General features: G+C 28.7%; 1 protein-coding gene across 1 annotated transcript; it reads left to right on the top strand.

Annotated features, from left to right (window-relative positions):
* The first annotated feature begins 14820 nt into the window (after positions 1-14820).
* Positions 14821-15353, top strand: LOC119615185 (glycine-rich cell wall structural protein 2-like). The gene is made up of 2 exons (XM_037971264.1): positions 14821-14996; positions 15061-15353. Exons 1-2 carry the CDS (start codon positions 14949-14951, stop codon positions 15265-15267), a joined length of 255 nt encoding a protein of 84 aa, XP_037827192.1. The 5' UTR covers positions 14821-14948; the 3' UTR covers positions 15268-15353.
* Positions 15354-25017: the final 9664 nt, after the last annotated feature.

Here is a 25017-nt window from a genome sequence, read left to right as displayed (position 1 = left end):
AGTTAGTTAGTTAGTTAGTTAGTTAGTTAGTTAGTTAGTTACTTAGATAGTTTCGTGGGGGTGAAGGCTTGGTAACTAGATGAAGTAGTTGTTTTGGGTCAGATGTGGTTCTCTTTTGGACACATTCATTACGGAATTGATTTTTGCCCTACCCTAACTTTGCAATCAACTCATTATCAGATAGACAGAAATACATAATAGTTATTTACAATGTTGCAGCATTGTCAAAACATTCAAAGTTAAATCTTTTGTCTACGAACCAGAAAAAAAAATATACATACATGCATATCTACATACATTCATATGTATTTATGTACTTATGTACAATACATACATACATCAACAAATCATGTGCCAAATGATAAAAAAAGAACCTGTAATTTATGTGATATCTAAATTTAGAAAAAAGAACACTTGTTCATTATATTATTGCTCAAAGTATTTCAGTTATTTTTAACATTTCATTAAACGTTTCAATATTAGTACAACTATTTACATGATAGTGTAAAAATAATATATTTATCTATACAAGATCAGAGTTGGACAATCAAATTGATTACGAGGGCGTATTTTGCTGGGAAAATTATTTTTATAAAGCTAAATTTTGTTATTTGTAGAAATCGATGCTAAGAAACAATAATTAACGAAGTTCTAGTTGATTATATACACAACTTTTCTGGGGTCACTCATGTGTTCTTTTTTGTTAAAAGTCTAAATTAATTAGTGTTGGGATTTTTTTAAAATATAAATATTTTCCTGCTAATTACCCCACCCTAATCTGTTTATTATTTAAATAAAAGTTTATTATATTTATATTTGAAGGGTGCAGTTTTTGTTTTATACTTTTGCGGTTTTTTATAGGAAAAAATCTAAATATTTGCATATGATTTCATGGAATTATGACGTTTGTCGCTTTTAGTGACGTGTGAACTTTTATATCTTTTATCACTTATGTTTATTTAAATTATTAATAACCATTTAAAAATGTATGCATTGCGTTTAAAGTAAAAACAAATCCGGTCTACACAAGAAGTGAACAGAAAATTATACAAAATATTATATATTCGAAACTTTTCTATTAAAAAGACTCATTTTTGAAACTTTTCTATTAAATAGGGAAATTTTCGAAACTTTTCTATAAAAATTTCAAACAATGCAATTTTCGAAACCTTTCTATAAAAAGGGGAAATTTTCAAATCATTTTTTTGAGAAATTTTCTGAAAAAAGAGAAATTGTCCGAAAAATTTTCTAAAGAAAAATGTTCGAAACTTTTCTATAAGACAGATGCATTTTGGAATATTTTCTATATAAAAGGGAAATTTTCCTCAACTTTTATGGAAAAAAATTTCTAAACATTTCTATAAATTTTTCAAAAATATTCTAACAAAAAAGTAAATTTTCAATACTTTTCTAAAAAAGGGATATTGAAAACTTTTCTATATAAAATGGGAAAATTTTTTAGGGAAATTTTCAGAAATTTTTCTATAAAAAGAGAAATTGTCCGAAAAATTTCTATAAAAAAAATAAAGTTTTTATAAAAAAAAGGGAAATTTTCGAATATTTTATGTAAAATAGCGAAATCTTCGAAACTCTTCTATATAAAGGAGAAATTTTCAAAAACTTTTCTGTAAGAAAACGGAAATTTTCCAAACTTTTCTATTAAAAAGGGAAATTTTTTGAAACTATTCTATACAAAAGAGACAATTTTTTGAGAAATATTTCTATAGAAAGAAAATTTTTTCGAAAAATTTCTACAAAAGAGAGATATTCGAAAATTTTCCATAAAAAGGATAAATTTTGAAATTTTTTAAAAAAAAGGGAAATTTTCGCAACTTTTATGGGAAAAAGGGAAGTTTTCTAAACTTTCCTATAAAAAAAAGGAATATTTTCGAATATTATATATAAAAAAGGAGAAATTTTCGAAACTTGTCTATATACAAAGGGAAATTTTTGAATCTTTTCTATAAAAAGGGAAATTTTCGTAACATTTAAGGAAAAATTTGAAATTTTCTGAACTTTTCTATAAAAAAGAAAAATTTTCGAAACTTTTCCATAAAAAGAGAAATTTTGAATTTTTTTGAGAGAAATTTTCAAAACTATAAAAAGAGAAATTTAATTTTTTCTTTATAGAGAAATTTTCGAAACTTTTCTGTAAAAAAGGGAAATTTTCGAAACTTTTCTGTAAAAAAAGGGAAATTTTCGAAAGTTTTCTATATAAAAAAGGAATTTTTTCTAAAAAAAATATTGAAAAAAATTTCTGTTAAAAATCTAAAGATTTCAAACATTTTCTAAAAAAAACAAAAAAATTTCGAAAATATTCTATAAAAAAAGAAATTCGAACAATTTCTATAAAAAATGAAAAAAATTTCGAACATTTTCTATTAAAGAAGAGAAATGTTCGATAATCTTCTTTTTTTTCTATAAAAAGAGAAATTTAATTTTTTTCTTTATAGAGAAATTTTCGAAACTTTTCTGTAAAAAAGGGAAATTTTCAAAACTTTTCTATTAAAAAGGAAAATGTTTGAAACAAGGGATATTTTTGAAACTTTTCTATATAAAAATTGAATTTTTTCTAAAAAATATTGAAAAAAATTTACTATTAAAAATCTAAAGATTTCAAACATTTTTCTATAAAAACTAAAAAATCTCGAAAATATTCTATAAAAAAATCGAACTTTTTTTATAAAAAACGAAAAAATATCGAACATATTCTATAAAAGAAGAGAAATGTTCGAAAAACTTTTATAAAAAAAGAAAAAATTTCGAATATTTTTTGAAAAAAATTTTAAAATTTCGAAAATTTTCTGTAAAAAATTTAAAAATTTCGAAAATTTTTTATAAAAAATTTAAGAATTTCTGTAAAAAAGAAAAAAATTTGAAGATTTTCTTTAATAAATTAAAAAATATCGAAAAGAACAAATTTCGAAAATTTTCTGTAAAAAGGAAAAATTTCGAAAAATGTTTATAAAAGGAGAAATTTTTGAAAATTTCTATAAAAAAAAATTTTCAAATATTTTCTATAAAAATAGAAAATTGCAAAAATTTATTATAAAAAAGTAAATTACGAAAATTTTCTATAAAAAATAAAATTTTTGACAAATTTTCTATAAAAAAGTTAAATTTTCAAAACTCTTCGAAATTTCAAAATTTCCTAATTTTTGCCCATAACTGTTTGAAACTTGTATTAATTGGTGTGTGGCGGCATTTTGGTCTTTGTACTCTTTCCAAAAAGGCAAAGATGAAATACTAAAACAAGAAAAAAAAACTACTTTAAACAAACCTATAATTAATTATTGTTTGTTCTTCCTATTTTTGTTGTTTTCTATGACGAGAATTGAACTTTTAATGATGCATACATACGTTTTGGTCTCAACTCTAGGCAATGTGTGTTTAAATAACGATTAATATTTTTGAAAATTTAAGTTAAAAAAAATTTGTGTTTGTTTTAGGCTGTAAATTTTTATTAATTAATATTAGAGTGCTATATTTGTTGTTTTATGTGGATTTAATTATTTGTTAAAAAATTAAACTTTGATAGATGGCTAAAACTTAATATATTTAGAATGTATTTGTAACAAATATTTCTAAAGTCAATATTTGTTAAAAAATTTATTTTTGAATAATTTTCAATTTATCATTAGAATACACAGTGGGGCAAAATGTAATATTTATATTACTTATTCAGTTGTCATGAATGAATTCTGTTTGTCTAACTGTTTATTCAGTTGCAGCAATCAACATTCATGGTTTTGATTACCAAATTCAACAAAAATCTTTTCAACTTTCTTTAATTTGTATTAAAATCCAATTTATTTCTTAACTATTACAAAAATCTATTTTAAAAACTTAAATCATTGGTATTTATAAATCATTTCAAAATTTTTATTTCCATGTAAAATTTAATGAATTATTTGGCGGTACATCCAAAGTTTAAAAAACAAATCGAAAACAGAAAGAAAAACAACAAAACCCTTCATTCGCTTAATCATCTACTTACTACACATTCATTCATATATTTAATCATACTGTTTAAAAAAACAACAAAATTTCAAAAAAAAAAAATGTTAAAATATTTTCAGTAAATTAATAACCAATCTCAATTAACTTCAGACACAAAGATTAATTGATTGTTTTTGTTTTCTGCGTATTTATTTATGTTTTATTTTATTTAATTGTTTTTATTTTTTTCTTTCTTTTTGAAATACGACAAAAATCCATACATTTTTACGTTTAAAAATCAGATACGAAATATAAAAATTAATTAGTTTTAAGGTCATGTAAAAAAACCGACAACAACAGCAACAATAATAATAATAATATATTAACACAAAAATTAATATTAATATTTAAAATTTAATAAAAAAAAAACAACGAACAAAATTTGATTAAGCTGATGCAATTTTAATCGTTTTAAACATTAGTGTGCTTGAAATACATATGAGTTGTGTTTTTGTTGTTGTTTTGTTTCGTCTGAATAGGGAAAATAAATTACTGCAATATTTTATTAATAATTTTTCTTATTCTTGTTTAAATAAAAAATTATTAATAAATTTTGCATTCCCAGAAATTGTCAATGGGTGGAATACATTGTGATAATTTAATGCGAAATTAGAGAAAAATTGTTTTGCAATTTAAATTAAGAAAGGAAATTAATTAGGGAGAGAAAACATAATATTCTAAAAATTTAAGACGAATCAATGAAAGTGAATGTAAGAAGCGATGAACCCACGCCGCAACGTCAGATAAACAACACCGGGACATTGTAACTAACTAACTAACTAACTACTAACTAACTAACTAACTAACTAACTAACTAACTAACTAACTAACTAACTAACTAACTAACTAACTACTAACTAACTAACTAACTAACTAACTAACTAACTAACTAACTAACTAACTAACTACTAACTAACTAACTAACTAACTAACTAACTAACTAACTAACTAACTAACTAACTAACTAACTAACTAACTAACTAACTAACTACTAACTAACTAACTAACTAACTAACTAACTAACTAACTAACTAACTAACTAACTAACTAACTAACTAACTAACTAACTAACTAACTACTAACTAACTAACTAACTAACTAACTACTAACTAACTAACTAACTAACTAACTAACTAACTAACTAACTAACTAACTAACTAACTAACTAACTAACTAACTAACTACTAACTAACTAACTAACTAACTAACTAACTAACTAACTAACTAACTAACTAACTAACTAACTAACTAACTACTAACTAACTAACTAACTAACTAACTACTAACTAACTAACTAACTAACTAACTAACTACTAACTAACTAACTAACTAACTAACTAACTAACTACTAACTAACTAACTAACTAACTAACTAACTAACTAACTAACTAACTAACTAACTAACTAACTAACTAACTAACTAACTACTAACTACTAACTAACTAACTAACTAACTAACTAACTAACTAACTAACTAACTAACTAACTAACTAACTAACTAACTAACTAACTAACTAACTAACTACTAACTAACTAACTAACTAACTAACTAACTAACTAACTAACTAACTAACTAACTAACTAACTAACTAACTAACTAACTAACTAACTAACTAACTAACTAACTAACTAACTAACTAACTAACTAACTAACTAACTAACTAACTAACTAACTAACTAACTAACTACTAACTAACTAACTAACTACTAACTAACTAACTAACTAACTAACTAACTAACTAACTAACTAACTAACTAACTAACTAACTAACTAACTAACTAACTAACTAACTAACTAACTAACTAACTAACTAACTACTAACTAACTAACTAACTAACTAACTAACTAACTAACTAACTAACTAACTAACTAACTAACTAACTAACTAACTAACTAACTAACTAACTAACTAACTAACTAACTAACTAACTAACTAACTAACTAACTACTAACTACTAACTAACTAACTAACTAACTAACTAACTAACTACTAACTAACTAACTAACTAACTAACTAACTAACTAACTAACTAACTAACTAACTAACTAACTAACTAACTAACTAACTAACTAACTAACTAACTAACTAACTAACTACTAACTAACTAACTAACTAACTAACTAACTAACTAACTAACTAACTAACTAACTAACTAACTAACTAACTAACTAACTAACTAACTAACTAACTAACTAACTAACTACTAACTAACTAACTAACTAACTAACTAACTAACTAACTAACTAACTAACTAACTAACTAACTAACTAACTAACTAACTAACTAACTAACTAACTAACTAACTAACTAACTAACTAACTAACTAACTAACTAACTAACTAACTAACTAACTAACTAACTAATTAACTAACTAACTAACTAACTAACTAACTAACTAGAACATTTTCAAAATCGGTCCATTATTTTGACTATCTTTAGTTAGCACAACTAAATTTCATTCAAGCCTTGATGAATTTGTCAAATTTCATAAAGGACGGGCTTCATGTGAACCTAACTCTCACACAAAGTCACCTGCCTAAATATATCGAAAACAAGGTAATGCTCAAGAAAAAATCTTTATTATGAAAAATAAATCACATATAATATTCATAATTCGTGTAGGGTATGATAAGGTCGGCCACGCCCGACTAGACTTCCTTGTATTTAAACGTAAAAAATACTCTTTTCGATAAAAAATATATTTAGTTAATAGACAACAGTTGTAAAATAACGATATTTCGAAAATCCGATTAGATTTATTGCTTTCGAATTTCCATGTAACCTGTAATTTATCATACCTGACAATAGGTAAACAAAAAAGCCCCCTTCTTAATCTAAATTACAATCATGTTAACTGTCAATACGAATGCAATTGTAAAGTTTCGTCTTTATTTTTTATTTTAATTTAAAAATCTGACATTAAGCAATTAGTTAAATATGAACAGAAAGCGGTTAAACGCAAACAATAAGACAAAATTCTAAGAATTTTGATATAAATTTTGTTTACTACTTTAATTTTTCATTTTGCAATAGTGATAAGAAACATGTTGTTGTGGAATAATGTAAGTCCCCCACTTGTTTATTATTTATTCGCAATGATTCAGATCGAAAAAAGGCGTAAATTGCAACAACAACAACAAAATAAATAACAACGTAATACAATCACTGGAAATCATTCACACAAAGATCATGTGATTGACTTCTTAAGAAATTTTGTGGTTATATAAACAAGTTTGGGACAGACAAGGATGGTGTTTTCCCTGATATTAAATTACAAATTATTAATTATTTCTCGTGCAGTTATATTTGGATTGTGAATCTTCAATTTTAGATTTGGACTCGCATATAACATCCGAAAACGCCCAATTATTTTCAGATTAATTGCAATAAAAGTAATTTTTTATTTTGAAAGGGGAATTTGCAATTATACCTTCAATTGCTTATAATAACATGATTATTATTTCTATTTAATTATCATTAAATCCTTGTTTATATGGTTTTGTTAATTTCACAAAATATAAAATTAAACAAAAAAAAAAAAAACCCAAATAAAAAAAAATTAAGCTGAAAATTGCATAATTTCAAGTCATTTATTCAAGAGAATAAATGTCTAGACAACAAAACAGCGATTAATTTGCGTAATTTACAATAAAAAACAGCAACAAAAATAACAACAACGACGACATACAAACATAAAAACAAATATAAATAAATTTAAACAGAAATTGTACAAAAATAAAATCATTTATAAATAAATAAAAAAATAAATACAATTTTTACATTCTACTTTAATACCGCAGTAACAATAACAACAACTACTACAGCAATAAGTGTAAAAAACCAACAAAACATTTAAAATAAAAATGCTAAATACTTTTACTGGTTGTTGTTTTCAAAACGTCGTCTTTTTCTGTATCTAAAAATATTCACTTGAAAAAAAAGTTATTCAAACCAATTCAAAATCAAAATAATAAAAATAAACAAAAATTTTTACTCGCACACATGTTAACCAACCGATCCCAGTGCCAGAATGACTACCACCAGCCTTGCAATTGCATACAACGACATTTTTTGCCTTTAAACTCTTAGCAAATGGTGACAAACTTGGATACACTCTTCGTTATAGAGGACTCTTACCTGTTATTATATTGAATACTTGATTTTGAATGTTAATGGTTAATTTGGGGGATTTTGTCTTCCTCCGATTGTTAAACTATGCAAATATTTAAGCAAGGTTTAAAGTTAAACTTTGATTAATGGTTGTACAACCCAGTAAACATTTCTTATTTTGTTAGTATTAACTAATACAAGATGACTTCGTATCGCAAATGATTCGGTTATCAAAGACAGGGAAAAAACTTTTTAGTCTAGTCTATAGTCTAGTCTAGTCTATAGTCTATAGTCTATCTAGTCTAGTCTATAGTCTAGTCTATAGTCTATAGTCTAGTCTATAGTCTAGTCTATAAGTCGAGTCTATAGTCCTAGTCTATAGTCTAGTCTATAGTCTAGTCTATAGTCTAGTCTATAGTCTAGTCTATAGTCTAGTCTATAGTCCTAGTCTATAGTCTAGTCTATAGTCTAGTCTATAGTCTAGTCATAGTCTAGTCTATAGTCTAGTCTATAGTCTATCTATAGTCTAGTCTATAGTCTAGTCTATAGTCTAGTCTATAGTCTAGTCCGATAGTCTAGTCTATAGTCTAGTCTATAGTCTAAGTCTATAGTCTAGTCTATAGTCAGTCTATAGTCCTAGTCTATAGTCTAGTCTATAGTCTAGTCTATACTATAGTCTAGTCTATAGTCTAGTCTATAGTCTAGTCTATAGTCTAGTCTATAGTCTAGTCTATAGTCTAGTCTATAGTCTAGTCTATAGTCTAGTCTATAGTCTAGTCTATAGTCTAGTCTATAGTCTAGTCTATAGTCTAGACTATAGTCTAGTCTATAGTCTAGTCTATAGTCTAGTCTATAGTCTAGTCTATAGTCTAGTCTATAGTCTAGTCTATAGTCTAGTCTATAGTCTAGTCTATAGTCTAGTCTATAGTCTAGTCTATAGTCTAGTCTATAGTCTAGTCTATAGTCTAGTCTATAGTCTAGTCTATAGTCTAGTCTATAGTCTAGTCTATAGTCTAGTCTATAGTCTAGTCTATAGTCTAGTCTATAGTCTAGTCTATAGTCTAGTCTATAGTCTAGTCTATAGTCTAGTCTATAGTCTAGTCTATAGTCTAGTCTATAGTCTAGTCTATAGTCTAGTCTATAGTCTAGTCTATAGTCTAGTCTATAGTCTAGTCTATAGTCTAGTCTATAGTCTAGTCTATATTCTAGTCTATAGTCTAGTCTATAGTCTAGCCTATAGTCTAGTCTATAGTCTAGTCTATAGTCTAGTCTATAGTCTGTTCTATAGTCTATAGTCTAGTCTAGTCTATAGTCTAATCTATTGTCTAATCTATAGTCTAGTCTAGTCTAGTCTAGTCTAGTCTAGTCTAGTCTAGTCTAGTCTAGTCTAGTCTAGTCTAGTCTAGTCTAGTCTAGTCTAGTCTAGTCTAGTCTAGTCTAGTCTAGTCTAGTCTAGTCTAGTCTAGTCTATAGTCTAGTCTAGTCTAGTCTAGTCTAGTCTATAGTCTAGTCTAGTCTATAGTCTAGTCTAGTCTATAGTCTATAGTCTATAGTCTATAGTCTATAGTCTATAGTCTATAGTCTATAGTCTATAGTCTAGTCTAGTCTAGTCTATAGTCTAGTCTAGTCTAGTCTAGTCTATAGTCTATAGTCTATAGTCTATAGTCTAGTCTAGTCTAGTCTAGTCTAGTCTAGTCTAGTCTAGTCTAGTCTAGTCTAGTCTAGTCTACTAGTCTAGTCTAGTATATAGTCTAGTCTGTAGTCTAGTATATAGTCTAGTCTATAGTCTAGTCTATAGTCTAGTCTATAGTCTAGTCTATAGTCTAGTCTATAGTCTAGTCTATAGTCTAGTCTATAGTCTAGTCTATAGTCTAGTCTATAGTCTAGTCTATAGTCTAGTCTATAGTCTAGTCTATAGTCTAGTCTATAGTCTAGTCTATAGTCTAGTCTATAGTCTAGTCTATAGTGTAGTCTATAGTTTAGTCCATAGTCTAGTCTATAGTGTGTTATATAGTCTAGTCTATAGTCTAGTCTATAGTCTAGTCTATAGTCTAGTCTATAGTCTAGTCTATAGTCTAGTCTATAGTTTAGTCTATAGTCTAGTCTATAGTCTAGTCTATAGTCTAGTCTATAGTCTGGTCTATAGTCTAGTCTATAGTCTAGTCTATAGTCTAGTCTATATTCTAGTCTATAGTCTAGTCTATAGTCTAGTCTGTAGTCTAGTCTATAGTCTAGTCTATAGTCTAGTCTATAGTTTAGTCTACAGTCTGGTCTATAGTGTAGTCTATAGTGTAGTCTATAGTCTATTCTATAGTCTAGTCTATAGTCTAGTCTATAGTCTAGTCTATAGTCTAGTCTATAGTCTAGTCTATAGTCTAGTCTATAGTCTAGTCTATAGTCTAGTCTATAGTCTAGTCTATAGTCTAGTCTATAGTCTAGTCTATAATCTAGTCTATAGTCTAGTCTATAGTCAAGTCTATAGTCTAGTCTATATTTTAATCATTCTTTCTTAAGGAGAAAACCTATATCGAATGGGATTTGGTGAAGAGAATGCACTATTGAAAAAGTATACACGAGAGATAAGGATTAAGGTCTCAGAGTCAGAATTGGTTCACAGTCTCTCACCTCCGAAGAAGATATTAAATACGAGCATAATCGTCTTAGATTAATTTTGCACACAATGAAATGCAATAAGGCATTTAAATGGACTAACGGTAACCAACCATGTTCGAGTCTCTCGATCCATATTTACTACTTAGGGTTAAAAGAAGCTGTAAGGAAAGATGTAAAAGACTTTTATTCAGATGCAACTTTTGTGATTTAACTAGAGTGATGCTCACTCAGCGTTTCAATCTTACAATAATGATAACGATCCTCTTAGCATGTTAGCAAAAGCAAGTAATCTTCTTCTTTGATATTGAATTTGCAGATCCTCATTAATATTATAATATACTCCCAATATTTTAGATAAGTATATAGGAACCTAGTCTTGGGCCGTTCAACGCAATGTGTACCAAAATAAAGAAGATTAGCGTTCTTCTCAACCATCCATACGCAGTAATCCACTCAGTATACCAACTCGAACTCACAGATGTGGAGGATATAAAGCAGACGTGTGAATGAACGCCACAAGTGACACCAGACCAAAACAAAAACAAGCGAGTGAACAACAAGAAGACAACAATATTCTACGATCGACAAAAAAGTAGAGTAAATACAAGTGATGCTAATGATGAAGCACTAAGAATTTTGGTACCAAATTAAAACAAAATATTAAAAATTAACAAAAAAACTAAATATTTGACGAAAAATCAAAATTTTAAAAATTTAAAAGTTTTGTTTTAGTACCTATTCCTTAAAAAAATAGTACTTTTTTAATACTACATACAAATTGAACCAACTCCATTAACGTTAAATGCAATGAAACTTCAATTCTCTGTTCTGTACTCGTACTCGAATTATGTCACACATATTTTTTTTCTCGTTTCTACCTCTGAGGCAATTAAACTCTTACCGTGTGTGTGCTATTTATTGTTGCCACTGTCGCTGACTTTGCGGCATGCAGTCCAACACCAACAACTCAAGTGTAAATGATAATTAAGTTATAAAGTGCTTCTCTCTGCGTTTGCATTTCATTTCACTTTCCTTTTGAATAAATATGTTTTTCTTGAAATAAAAACAAAAAAAAAAAATTATTGTGTAATTCAGATTTACATATGGGGCGTCTAGTCGAAAACAAAAAAATTAAATTAAAAAATATGTATTGCATTTTAAATTGCCAGAATATGATGATGGCGTCAGTGCATATCATTGCATTAATTTTTTAGTTTTTTTTCCGTTTCTTTTTAAATAAACAAATACTAAAAATTCTGTTAAAGAATGGTCATCATGTGATTTATATTTTTGGGCCGGATATGTAAAGGGCTTATGAAATATAGTGTTGAAAATAAATCATGAGAATTGTCTACTGATATAAAGGGATTAATTGGGGCATATAGATATGTACATATGTACGTTTTCTCAAGTCGGAAAAGTGCTCTTTATATATATCAGGCAACCATAAAACTCGCTCTATATATATATCAGGCAACCATAAACTAACTAACTAACTAACTAACTAACTAACTAACTAACTAACTAACTAACTAACTAACTAACTAACTAACTAACTAACTAACTAACTAACTAACTAACTAACTAACTAACTAACTAACTAACTAACTAACTAACTAACTAACTAACTAACTAACTAACTAACTAACTACTAACTAACTAACTAACTAACTAACTAACTAACTAACTAACTAACTAACTAACTAACTAACTAACTAACTAACTAACTAACTAACTAACTAACTAACTAACTAACTAACTAACTACTAACTAACTAACTAACTAACTAACTAACTAACTAACTAACTAACTAACTAACTACTAACTACTAACTACTAACTAACTAACTAACTAACTAACTAACTAACTAACTAACTAACTAACTAACTAACTAACTAACTAACTAACTAACTAACTACTAACTAACTAACTAACTAACTAACTAACTAACTAACTAACTAACTAACTAACTACTAACTAACTAACTAACTAACTAACTAACTACTAACTAACTAACTAACTAACTAACTAACTAACTAACTAACTAACTACTAACTAACTAACTAACTAACTAACTAACTAACTAACTAACTAACTACTAACTAACTAACTAACTAACTAACTAACTAACTAACTAACTAACTAACTAACTAACTAACTAACTAACTAACTAACTAACTAACTAACTAACTAACTAACTACTAACTAACTAACTAACTAACTAACTAACTAACTAACTAACTAACTAACTAACTAACTAACTAACTAACTAACTAACTAACTAACTAACTAACTAACTAACTAACTAACTAACTAACTAACTAACTAACTAACTAACTAACTACTACTAACTAACTAACTACTAACTAACTACTAACTAACTAACTAACTAACTAACTAACTAACTAACTAACTAACTACTAACTAACTAACTAACTAACTAACTAACTACTAACTAACTAACTAACTAACTAACTAACTAACTAACTAACTAACTAACTAACTAACTAACTAACTAACTAACTAACTAACTAACTAACTAACTAACTAACTAACTAACTAACTAACTAACTAACTAACTAACTAACTAACTAACTAACTAACTAACTACTAACTAACTAACTAACTAACTAACTAACTAACTAACTAACTAACTAACTAACTAACTAACTAACTACTAACTAACTAACTAACTAACTAACTAACTAACTAACTAACTAACTAACTAACTAACTACTAACTAACTACTACTAACTAACTAACTAACTAACTAACTAACTAACTAACTACTAACTAACTAACTAACTAACTAACTAACTAACTAACTAACTAACTAACTAACTAACTAACTAACTAACTAACTAACTAACTAACTAACTAACTAACTAACTAACTAACTACTAACTAACTAACTAACTAACTACTAACTAACTAACTAACTAACTAACTAACTAACTAACTAACTAACTAACTAACTAACTAACTAACTAACTAACTAACTACTAACTAACTAACTAACTAACTAACTAACTACTACTAACTAACTAACTAACTAACTAACTAACTAACTAACTAACTAACTAACTAACTAACTAACTAACTAACTAACTAACTAACTAACTAACTAACTAACTAACTAACTAACTAACTAACTAACTAACTAACTAACTAACTAACTAACTAACTAACTAACTAACAAACTAACTAACTAACTAACTAACTAAACTAACTAACTAACTAACTAACTAACTAACTAACTAACCAACTAACTAACTAACTAAACCCAAAAAGAATGAGAAGTTTCCCAAATTTCGTTCTAGCGCCGCTTCTAACAATAGAGTGCCCATTTGCGTAAACTTCAAGTATGGCTGAGCATGAACTTGTTCAACATGTCAGTTTGTTCGGCATTCCTTTTTATCTCTAGCCCCTACACGAACTTATTTTTAAAGAATATTACATTTCCAAATGGTTGGTCTCACTATACATTCGTCCCTAAAAATTCCGATTCTCCAGTCAAACTTTTAAATTGTTATTCATCCATCAATCAATCAACCAATTAAAATTTTTACAAATAATTGTTATTATCATATATTCAGTTTTGAATTATGGCTTAATAAAACTATAATTTTGTTTACAAAACACGTCCTTATAAATAACTGCTAACAAATTAATTTTAATTACAACAAAATTTTCGCATCAACAAATTATTTTGGCATTGTCCCCCCGAACAATATGTATTTAAATACAATTTTTTTTGCAAATAATTTAAATTGTAATCATAGAATTCCATCTGTATTAACTAAATACCTTCTACAATGTTTACACAACAAACACAATAATATCTGATTATTTCAGATGTCAGTAATTATTTGTAATTTTAGATTTAATTATTAAAAAAACAACTTAAATTTTACTAAATATATTACAGAAAAGTTTTTTCGAGAAAAAAAAAATATATATGTTATTGCTATCAAAACTAAATAATTTTCCCGATCAAACTAAATTGATAAAACAAAATTGGCATGCAATTTGGATAACAAATAAATGACAAATAGTAAATAGAAATAAATTTAAAGTTTTTTTCCATCACCAAAAAAACAACTATAAATAATTGAAAATCTCTATGATTCGATGTCAGTTTCCATTTGAATATTAAAAGTTTATGAAGTTTTGTAAAAATAACTCTTTCTCTTGTGCGTTAAAGTAATCGAAAAAGTTTACAAAATGAAATTCCAGTTGACTGGATTATTAGTGGCAGCTGTCATGTTGATGGTGAGTTTGGTGGAAAGTTGAGTTAAAAGATATAATCCTATATTTAAAATTTTATTTAAAAAAGGCTTGCTCCACTTGCTTGGCTCAAGGCCCAGGAGGTGGTGGTCAAGGCGGTGGTCATGGTGGTGCTCAAGGCGGTGCTCAGGGTGGTGCTCAGGGAGGTATGGGTGTTGGTATGAGTGCTGGTGCCGGAGCCGGTGGCGGTATGGGAGGTGGTGGTGGTAGCGGCATGGGTGGTGGTGGCGGTCCACCTGGTGGTCGACGCCGTTAATTAATATGGCTTTTCAAATTCACTAAAGTTGACACATATTGATTTAAAGTTCCCTTAATAAAATACGTAGCAAAAATATAGAAATATCCATAAAGTTTTATTAAAAATTTGAAGAAATTTGGTTCCATTGTCTATAGTCAAGACTTGTCTAGTCAGTCTAGTCTATAGTCCAGTCTAGTCTATAGTCCAGTCTAGTCTATAGTCCAGTCTAGTCTATAGTCCAGTCTAGTCTATAGTCCAGTCTCGTCTATAGTCCAGTCTAGTCTATAGTCCAGTCTGGTCTATAGTTTAGTCTCGTCTATAGTCTAGTCTCGTCTATAGTCTAGTCTAGTCTCGTCTATAGTCTAGTCTAGTCTCGTCTATAGTCTAGTCTATAGTCTAGTCTATAGTCTAGTCTATAGTCTAGTCTATAGTCTAGTCTATAGTCTAGTCTATAGTCTAGTCTATAGTCTAGTCTATAGTCTAGTCTATAGTCTAGTCTATAGTCTAGTCTATAGTCGTCTATAGTCTAGTCTATAGTCTAGTCTATAGTCTAGTCTATAGTCTAGTCTATAGTCTAGTCTATAGTCTAGTCTATAGTCTAGTCTATAGTCTAGTCTATAGTCTAGTCTATAGTCTAGTCTATAGTCTAGTCTATAGTCTAGTCTATAGTCTAGTCTATAGTCTAGTCTATAGTCTATAGTCTATATAGTCTAGTCTATAGTCTAGTCTATAGTCTAGTCTATAGTCTAGTCTATAGTCTAGTCTATAGTCTAGTCTATAGTCTAGTCTATAGTCTAGTCTATAGTCTAGTCTATAGTCTAGTCTATAGTCTAGTCTATAGTCTAGTCTATAGTCTAGTCTATAGTCTAGTCTATAGTCTAGTCTATAGTCTAGTCTATAGTCTAGTCTATAGTCTAGTCTATAGTCTAGTCCAGGGGTCGGCAAACTTTTGAGTCGGAAGAGCCAAAATTTATAGTTTACAAAACATATGTTTTAAAAGAGCCACAAAATTGTTGTTTATTAAAACTTTACAAATACTTTATGAATTCATTTCAAAAACATAAAGTTGGTTTAATTATCTACAGGACATTCTGCAAGGAATCTTATAGATTTTTGACTACAAATACTTTTTGAATTTTTATGGGTCATTCGAATGCATTTTTTAAACACTCGTTATATAAATATAGAATGTTATTAGAGTAGGGCGACAGTGTTATCAATTAAAAGGTATTTGGAAACATATCAGGAAATGTAAAATTCACGAAAATTGATGACGCAGCTAATACAGTATAAAGTAATATATTAATTTGGCGGCAATCGAGATAAATATTTTACCAACCCCAATATTAGGTCCTTTTCAGAAAATGACTAACGATCATAATTGACTTAACAGTAGCAATATATGTTGTATATTTTGAATATAGAAATTCAAAATATACAACTTTTATAAGAACAAAAATCTATCTTCCAAATTTGATTTTAACGTTCATAACTGTCTTAATAATAGCAGTATTATGACAAAATTCAACACAAACATAACGTAAACATAATTGACCAATCCCCTTTTAAAAGGTCTACTTCGGAAAATAACTTTAACGTTCATAACTGATCTAATTAACGCTCATAACATGCTTAATAATACCAGCATAGTGGTGCAATTCGTCATAAACAAGTTTATAGGAACAAAAATATCTGTACCAAATTTAATAAGGATGGATTCAGAATTGACCCACCCATATAGTGTCCACTTTCGAAAACGACGAAAAATACAAGTATAGTGATGAAAATCAACACAAACAAGTAGGATCCAAAACTTCATTACCAAATTTTGTAAGGATGGGTCGGTCCATAATACGCTTTCTGGTACCTTATTTATAGCCAAAAATTGTATGTCAAAAATATATCAGTCTTTTATAGATCACTGTAAAACGTTTATAAAACGCGCAATATTTAAATATTGAAGTTTTTAAATAGAACAAGTTTTTAGTATTTACCCAGCAAAAACTCGGTAATGGGTTGTACTTCCATAACCACTTACTTTTCAATAACTACTACTTACCGTCTGCATTACTTAGAAGTACTCTAGTAATGACTTTCTTATAATCTGATATAGAAGTACTTTATTTTCGGCTTTGTCATTTTGTTTGCATATTTTATTTAATTGCGTTTTAAGAATTGTGTTTTACAAAAAAATAAAACAAAATTAATTTTGATTGTGAAAACCATTATTTGATGCGCAATAAAAAAGCTAAGGAGTGGTACAGTGTGTAGAACATTTGACTAAAAAATCGAAGTCCCTGGTTCGTATTCTAGCTGGATCTATTTATTATTAAAAAACAAAACAACTTACTCAACAACTGTTTTGTAAGAGAAATTGCAAGTACTTCTTTAACTTCCTATTGTAAGTACTTGCCTCCAATCACATCACGTGTTAAAATAATGACTTAAAATGCTAATGAAGAAGTAGTGAAAAGAAATTTTATTAGCTTTTTAACTCATTACTTTTCAATGTAAGTTTTTCCTGGGTAACTGTGTTCAAACTCTCTACATTATTAAGTAATTATTTAATTACTATATTTTCAATTTCCAAAAAATAGTTTATAATTCGAAAAACACGAAAATTTCGGAATGTATGATTATGTTTTACATTTTAATCTAATGGCACATCGTAAGAGCGCTCATGATACCCCATCGTTTATAGGGAACTTTTCAACTAAAAATTTAAATAATTAAAAATTTTCTTACAATACTAACTTGTACATGGAACAAATTCAATAGGAGAGATAGGTTTGTATAGCTTTAGAAAGTTTGGATCATAACGTGTTGTTTAAAGTTTCACAAACGACTCTAAACTTTCATTTGTTAGTTGTCTCACATACAGAACGATTAAACAAAGTTGAAATGTTGTGTATATTGCAGAAACGTTTGCAAATTGTTTTGTTAGTTTTAACAAACACTGCTCGTTAATCTATTCAGAAAGATATATATTTTTTATAAAATAAAAAAATTGCGTATGAAACTAAAGAGCCATAGCTCCACATCCAAAGAGCCGCATTTGGCTCGCGAGCCGTAGTTTGCCGACCCCTGGTCTAGTCTATAGTCTAGTCTATAGTCTAGTCTATAGTCTAGTCTATAGTCTAGTCTATAGTCTAGTCTATAGTCTAGTCTATAGTCTAGTCTATAGTCTAGTCTATAGTCTAGTCTAGTCTATAGTCTAGTCTATAGTCTAGTCTATTCTATAGTCTAGTCTATAGTCTAGTCTATAGTCTAGTCTATAGTCTAGTCTATAGTCATAGTCTATAGTCTAGTCTATAGTCTAGTCTATAGTCTAGTCTATAGTCTAGTCTATAGTCTAGTCTATAGTCTAGTCTATAGTCTGGGTCTATAGTCAAGGGTTTTAAGAATCTAGACGGGAAATATGCTGAATATTTAAGATGACGCGATCTTAGTCTATACGACGCCTCTAAATTCGATATTTATACCCTCTTAATATATGAAGTAGAATGAAATGAATCTGAAACAGTTGGTTATTTCAATCCCAAAAGTTCAGGACTAATTCCAATAGTCCCTTCCTCGTGCCAAGCATTAATGAATTGAAACTGTACTAACTACATAAATTATTTTCATTATAAATTAATTATTAATTTAAAAAATATTATTGGCGCCAGGTTTTTTCATCGCTTTATTATTGATTTATGTCAGTTTTGACATGTTATAATTATCATATATCAAGCGTTTAAGTATTTGACGACGTTTTGCACTGATAACGTAAATATTTTAATAGTTTTTTTTAAGAATTTTTATTTAGTCATATAAAAATTCGAAACAAATATAAGAGACATACTTGTCACGCTTATTGAGGTACTTCAAATTTTATTTATTTTACTAAATGCCGAACGAAGAGTCTATAAAGTAATTACAAGTGCTGACTTTAGAAGGAGTGTGCAGACAGTTTTATCAACCGGAAATAACTGTGTCGAAGAAACTTATATCTATTTAAAAGGTAAGTTGTAACACTATTGGAAAACCTATATAGGAACTTGGGCTTCTGATAATACAATTATGGGATATATTTTGAAGATTTTAAATAATGCTGAATCATTCTTAAATTAAACAATCATATTATGTTATTAAAATTTAAAGCTCAAAACTTTACTAATATTTATAATAGCACTACAATCTTATTAATGAATATTTAAAAAGAGTAGCATCTGATAGTTTTTGTTGATAAAGTCGAAAAAAAAAAACAAAATCCGCAAAAGAAATCAGGTGAGTTTATAAATGAATGATTATTATCTCATCATGTTTTAGTAAAGTTTTTTTTTTGCCAGCGTTCGACTAACTCGAACTATGTAGTACTAAACATATCAACAAAAAGTATTTACACGTGCCGCTAATTTCCGACTACATACCGATTTTTTTTTCCTCAACATCATGGCGATATCGTTTTTTTCATACAATATTTGCCAAAGTATGTCTGATGATGGCCTCTTAGAGTTTTGTTTTTGGGAATGACATACAAAAAAAAAAAAAAAAAAAAAATAAAAATAAGTATTTTTCACTTTAGTTTTCATTTCATTCTTTTCGTTTTACAACAAAATTTGGGGCCAAGCGTAGAATCTATATTGTACACTTGCGATAACAATTAAAAAATTATTATGGGAAAAAAATGAAATTTGTAATCTACATTTAGACACACAGACCGACAGACAGATAGACAGATAGACAACATAAATAATAATTATGTTAAACAATGATTTGCAGAATTTTTTAAGTATGTTAGGCATTTAATGAACAGAAATGTAAAATAAATCTACACTAAGAAAAATTTGCGGAAATTGTAAAAAGGTCGGAAATTGTAAAGATTATAATAAACAGGGGACTCCATATTCTAATAGAACTCAATTCTTGAGAGTTAGTCGAATCCAAAACTGTAATAAGTTTTGAGAAGCTCTCAGAAGTCGGATATGTATCCCCAGTAGCGAATAAACTCAGATCTTAATAATAAGTGGGAAATTCACTGGTTTTATCAATCAGCATTAATCGCTTTACTGGGTGATGCGGATCAGAAAAGGTAAATTTTTAATAACTCTTCGGATACATCAAGTAAAATCCTGAGATAAGAGATTGTTGATTAATCCCTTACTACAACTATCTTAGTAGCAAGTGAACAATTTGATACCCAAGCATTGAGCCCTGAAATGTATCCCCCAAGTAGAGGATAAACCCAAATCCAAAATACTAAGCCCGCTTGTCATATAAAGGTGAATATAAACTATGGCTTATGTAAGTTGTTACTGAAACTAATTCCAAAGATCTTCTTGAGGACAAACTCTCTATAAGGTTAAGGTTGAAACGAAACTGCAAGCAACTAACGTGATTGGATTGATCAAAACTTGGACTATAAAAAAAATTGATTGATAGCGATCTATGACTATATGAGCTAAAATCTATGACTAGTACAATCCTAAATCAATTGTTCCAAATTTAGCTTTCCCCCAGAAGATAGAATATTTCAATTTAAGGAGATGCAATTTAATCCCAACTAGATCTCCCTGACTATGGAAAAGCACCTATATTTCAAAATCCATAAACTTTCTTGTCAGACACTTCCTTGAGCAATTAAAGATTTTTTCCTATTGGAATTGTACACAAAATACTCGTTCCGATCATTGTGGATCTGCATTCTCTTGCAGTCAGTTATAGTTTATTTTATATATGGCCCATGAGAAATATTATGACTTGATCTATCTCTTGCCTCTTTACTGATCATTACTCCTCTGGCATACTTACCGTAGAGATCTAAAATCAGAAACTTCTGTGGCTGTATTGGTTCCCAGACATAATTAGTTAGATTGCTTATTGGATCGGTGCCAATAATGGGTTGGACTATGATGTTGTCACCGATCTTTAGTTGGGACTTTCCGGATTAGAATACCGTTAAGAGATATGTGACTTTCGAATAATCGAACAATCGACTTTTTGTCGAAAAAAGTCGAAAAGTCGAAGACGACTATTTTGTTCCAAAAAAGTCGATAACTCGACTATCGTCTGTGAAAAAGTCGAAAAGTCCGACTTTGTTAATAAAAAGTCGAAAAGTCTGAAAGTAGAAAAGTCGAAGAAAGACGAAAAGTCGTAAAAAGTCGAAAAAAAGTCGGAAAAAAGTCGGAAAAAGTCGAAAAAAGTCGGAAAAAATCGAAAACTCGAAAATTGTAGAAAAAGTCAGAAATAGTCGAAAATTTTAAAAAAGTGGAAAAAAAAGTCAAAAATTCTAAAATTGTCGGAAAAAACTCGAAAAAGTAAAAAAATAGTCGAAAAAAGTCGAAAGAAGTCGAAAATAGTCAAAAAGTCGAAAAGTCGGAAAAAGTCGAAAAGTCGACTATTTATGAAATACTTATAGTCAAAAAGTCTAAAAAGTCGACATTTAATTAAATGAAAAAAGTCGAAAAAATCGACTTTTCGTTTCAACTATATAAGCCTAGTGTATATATGTATATAATTTTGGTATAAGATCGTTTTTCAGGCCATTGATAGGGTTGAAATCTAGAATGGAAACTCGATATATCGATAACTAAGTGTCTAAGTGTCGATAAAAGTGTAACGTTATAAGATAGAAATGCTTTATCAACTGTAATGTACATATTTAGCTGGACTCCATTAAGCGGCCTAATACCGGCAAGGCATTGATTCGGCCAGGAAACAGAGAGGTTAAAAGTTGATAGTACGAAAATTTTTTAGAGCAGCTATGATTAAAAACTTTCACACGATAATTTGCATGCTATAGATCGAGTGTTCTCAATTTTTTATCGTTTTTTGGATAGATTTCCTCTGTTTAGCGACAAGAAGAAACAGTTTCTTTTTCAATCGTATTCTTCTCCTTAATAAAAATAATTTCTCTATGGAATATTCTCCTACTACAAACATTCTAGCCAGTATAATTCTACTTAAACGATTAATAATTTATAGCGTGATCCATATTTATGTTGTAGCATTAATAATGATTAATCAATAACTCGTGTCGTAATTATTCTAAAATCATTTCTAAATATGTATTATTTATTTTTTAATTAGACAGCATTAAAATCAAAAATATTTCATCATTATTTACAATAAGCGCGTGTCGTACTTTTTTCTGTTTATTTTCTAACGAATTGTTTAAATAATTTTTTTTATTTAAAAATTTTATTTAAATATTTGCAATGTCTGAGTTTGCATTAGTTCAGATTCTTAAAAGTACTGCATCTTATGCAAACAATTTACAAAATTTTATTTAATGGAAAAAAATTAGCTAAAGTTAATAAAGTAATTTAATTATGTTTTTTTCGTTTTAGATAATTTTTTAATATTCCTTAAGCTATTGTGTCAAACAACATTTCCTAACAAACTTAATAATTTCTCTTAAATTTATAAATACTGCACTATGGCACGTGTACTTATCACGCGCTTATGGCTGCATTTTAAGAATAAATTCCTTCAAAATATATTCAACAAAATTATAGACTTATGACACTAAAATACTGAAAGTAACCACAAGTGCAAAAATAAACATAAAATTGAAAATAAAAACCAAAAATATGGTTTCAAATGTTGTGTTATTTACATCCCACTGAAACACGCGCGTGTTCATTTAACAATTAAATAACAATAAAAACTAAAATATAAAAAAAAACATTTAAGCAACAATAAACATAATAATAATAGCAATGGTCATGATTACGTATTTAGTACATTTATAAGTGACTGACCGACGACACAAGGACGACTGGGGGCGAGTGAGAGTGTGCATGATTTTTATGTTGCTGCTAATGATCGAAATAGAAATAACTATGGCAGTACTATAGTCGGTCAAGTGCGAAGGCATGCATTTATACAATATTTAGATCTGTTTTAGTTCTAGTGCAGTTCTAGTTTAGTTCTAGTTCAGTTCTAGTTTAGTTCTAGTTCAGTTCTAGTTCAGTTCCAGTTCAGTTAGTTCACTTCTAGTTCAGTTCTAGTTCAGTTCTAGTTCAGTTCTAGTTCAGTTCTAGTTCAGTTCTAGTTCAGTTCTAGTTCAGTTCTAGTTCAGTTCTAGTTCAGTTCTAGTTCAGTTCTAGTTCAGTTCTAGTTCAGTTCTAGTTCAGTTTAGTTCAGTTCTAGTTCAGTTCTAGTTCAGTTCTAGTTCAGTTCTAGTTCAGTTCTAGTTCAGTTCTAGTTCAGTTCTAGTTCAGTTCTAGTTCAGTTCTAGTTCAGTTCTAGTTAAGTTCTAGTTCAGTTCTAGTTCAGTTCTAGTTCAGTTCTAGTTCAGTTCTAGTTCAGTTCTAGTTCAGTTCTAGTTCAGTTCTAGTTTAGTTCTAGTTTAGTTCTAGTTCAGTTCTTGTTCAGTTCTAGTTCAGTTCTAGTTCAGTTCTAGTTCAGTTCTAGTTCAGTTCTAGTTCAGTTCTAGTTCAGTTCCAGTTCAGTTCTAGTTCAGTTCTAGTTCAGTTCTAGTTCAGTTCTAGTTCAGTTCTAGTTCAGTTCTAGTTCAGTTCTAGTTCAGTTATAGTTCAGTTCTAGTTCAGTTCTAGTTCAGTTCTAGTTCAGTTCTAGTTCAGTTCTAGTTCAGTTCTAGTTCAGTTCTAGTTCAGTTCTAGTTCAGTTCTAGTTCAGTTCTAGTTCAGTTCTAGTTCAGTTCTAGTTCAGTTCTAGTTCAGTTTAGTTCATTCTTTCTAGTTCAGTTCTAGTTCAGTTCCAGTTCAGCTCTAGTTCAGTTCTAGTTCAGTTCTAGTTCAGTTCCAGTTCAGTTCTGGTTCAATTCTAGTTCAATTCTAGTTCAATTCTAGTTCAGTTCTAGTTCAGTTCTAGTTCAGTTCTAGTTCAGTTCTAGTTCAGTTCTAGTTCAGTTCTAGTTCACTTCTAGTTCAGTTCTAGTTCAGTTCTAGTTCAGTTCTAGTTCAGTTCTAGTTCACTTCTAGTTCAGTTCTAGTTCAGTTCTAGTTCACTTCTAGTTCACTTCTAGTTCAGTTCTAGTTCAGTTCTAGTTCAGTTCTAGTTCAGTTCTAGTTCAGTTCTAGTTCAGTTCTAGTTCAATTCTAGTTCAGTTCTAGTTCAGTTCTAGTTCAATTCTAGTTCAATTCTAGTTCAGTTCTAGTTCAGTTCTAGTTCAGTTCTAGTTCAGTTCTAGTTCAGTTCTAGTTCAGTTCTAGTTCAGTTCTAGTTCAGTTCTAGTTCAGTTCTAGTTCAGTTCTAGTTCAGTTCTAGTTCAGTTCTAGTTCAGTTCTAGTTCAGTTCTAGTTCAGTTCTAGTTCAGTTCTAGTTCAGTTCTAGTTCAGTTCTAGTTCAGTTCTAGTTCAGTTCTAGTTCAGTTCTAGTTCAGTTCTAGTTCAGTTCTAGTTCAGTTCTAGTTCAGTTCTAGTTCAGTTCTAGTTCAGTTCTAGTTCAGTTCTAGTTCAGTTCTAGTTCAGTTCTAGTTCAGTTCTAGTTCAGTTCTAGTTCAGTTCTAGTTCAGTTCTAGTTCAGTTCTAGTTCAGTTCTAGTTCAGTTCTAGTTCAGTTCTAGTTCACTTCTAGTCAGTTCTAGTTCAGTTCTAGTTCAGTTCTAGTTCAGTTCTAGTTCAGTTCTAGTTCAGTTCTAGTTCAGTTCTAGTTCAGTTCTAGTTCAGTTCTAGTTCAGTTCTAGTTCAGTTCTAGTTCAGTTCTAGTTCAGTTCTAGTTCAGTTCTAGTTCAGTTCTAGTTCAGTTCTAATTCAGTTCTAGTTCAGTTCTAGTTCAGTTCTAGTTCAGTTCTAGTTCAGTTCTAGTTCAGTTCTAGTTC

The sequence above is a fragment of the Lucilia sericata genome, unplaced genomic scaffold (genome assembly GCF_015586225.1).
Source record: "Lucilia sericata isolate MDLA Ls3-8-SP2 unplaced genomic scaffold, ASM1558622v1 Contig004322F_arrow, whole genome shotgun sequence".
NCBI lineage: Eukaryota > Metazoa > Arthropoda > Insecta > Diptera > Calliphoridae > Lucilia > Lucilia sericata.
This window is presented reverse-complemented; position numbering and strand designations above follow the sequence as displayed.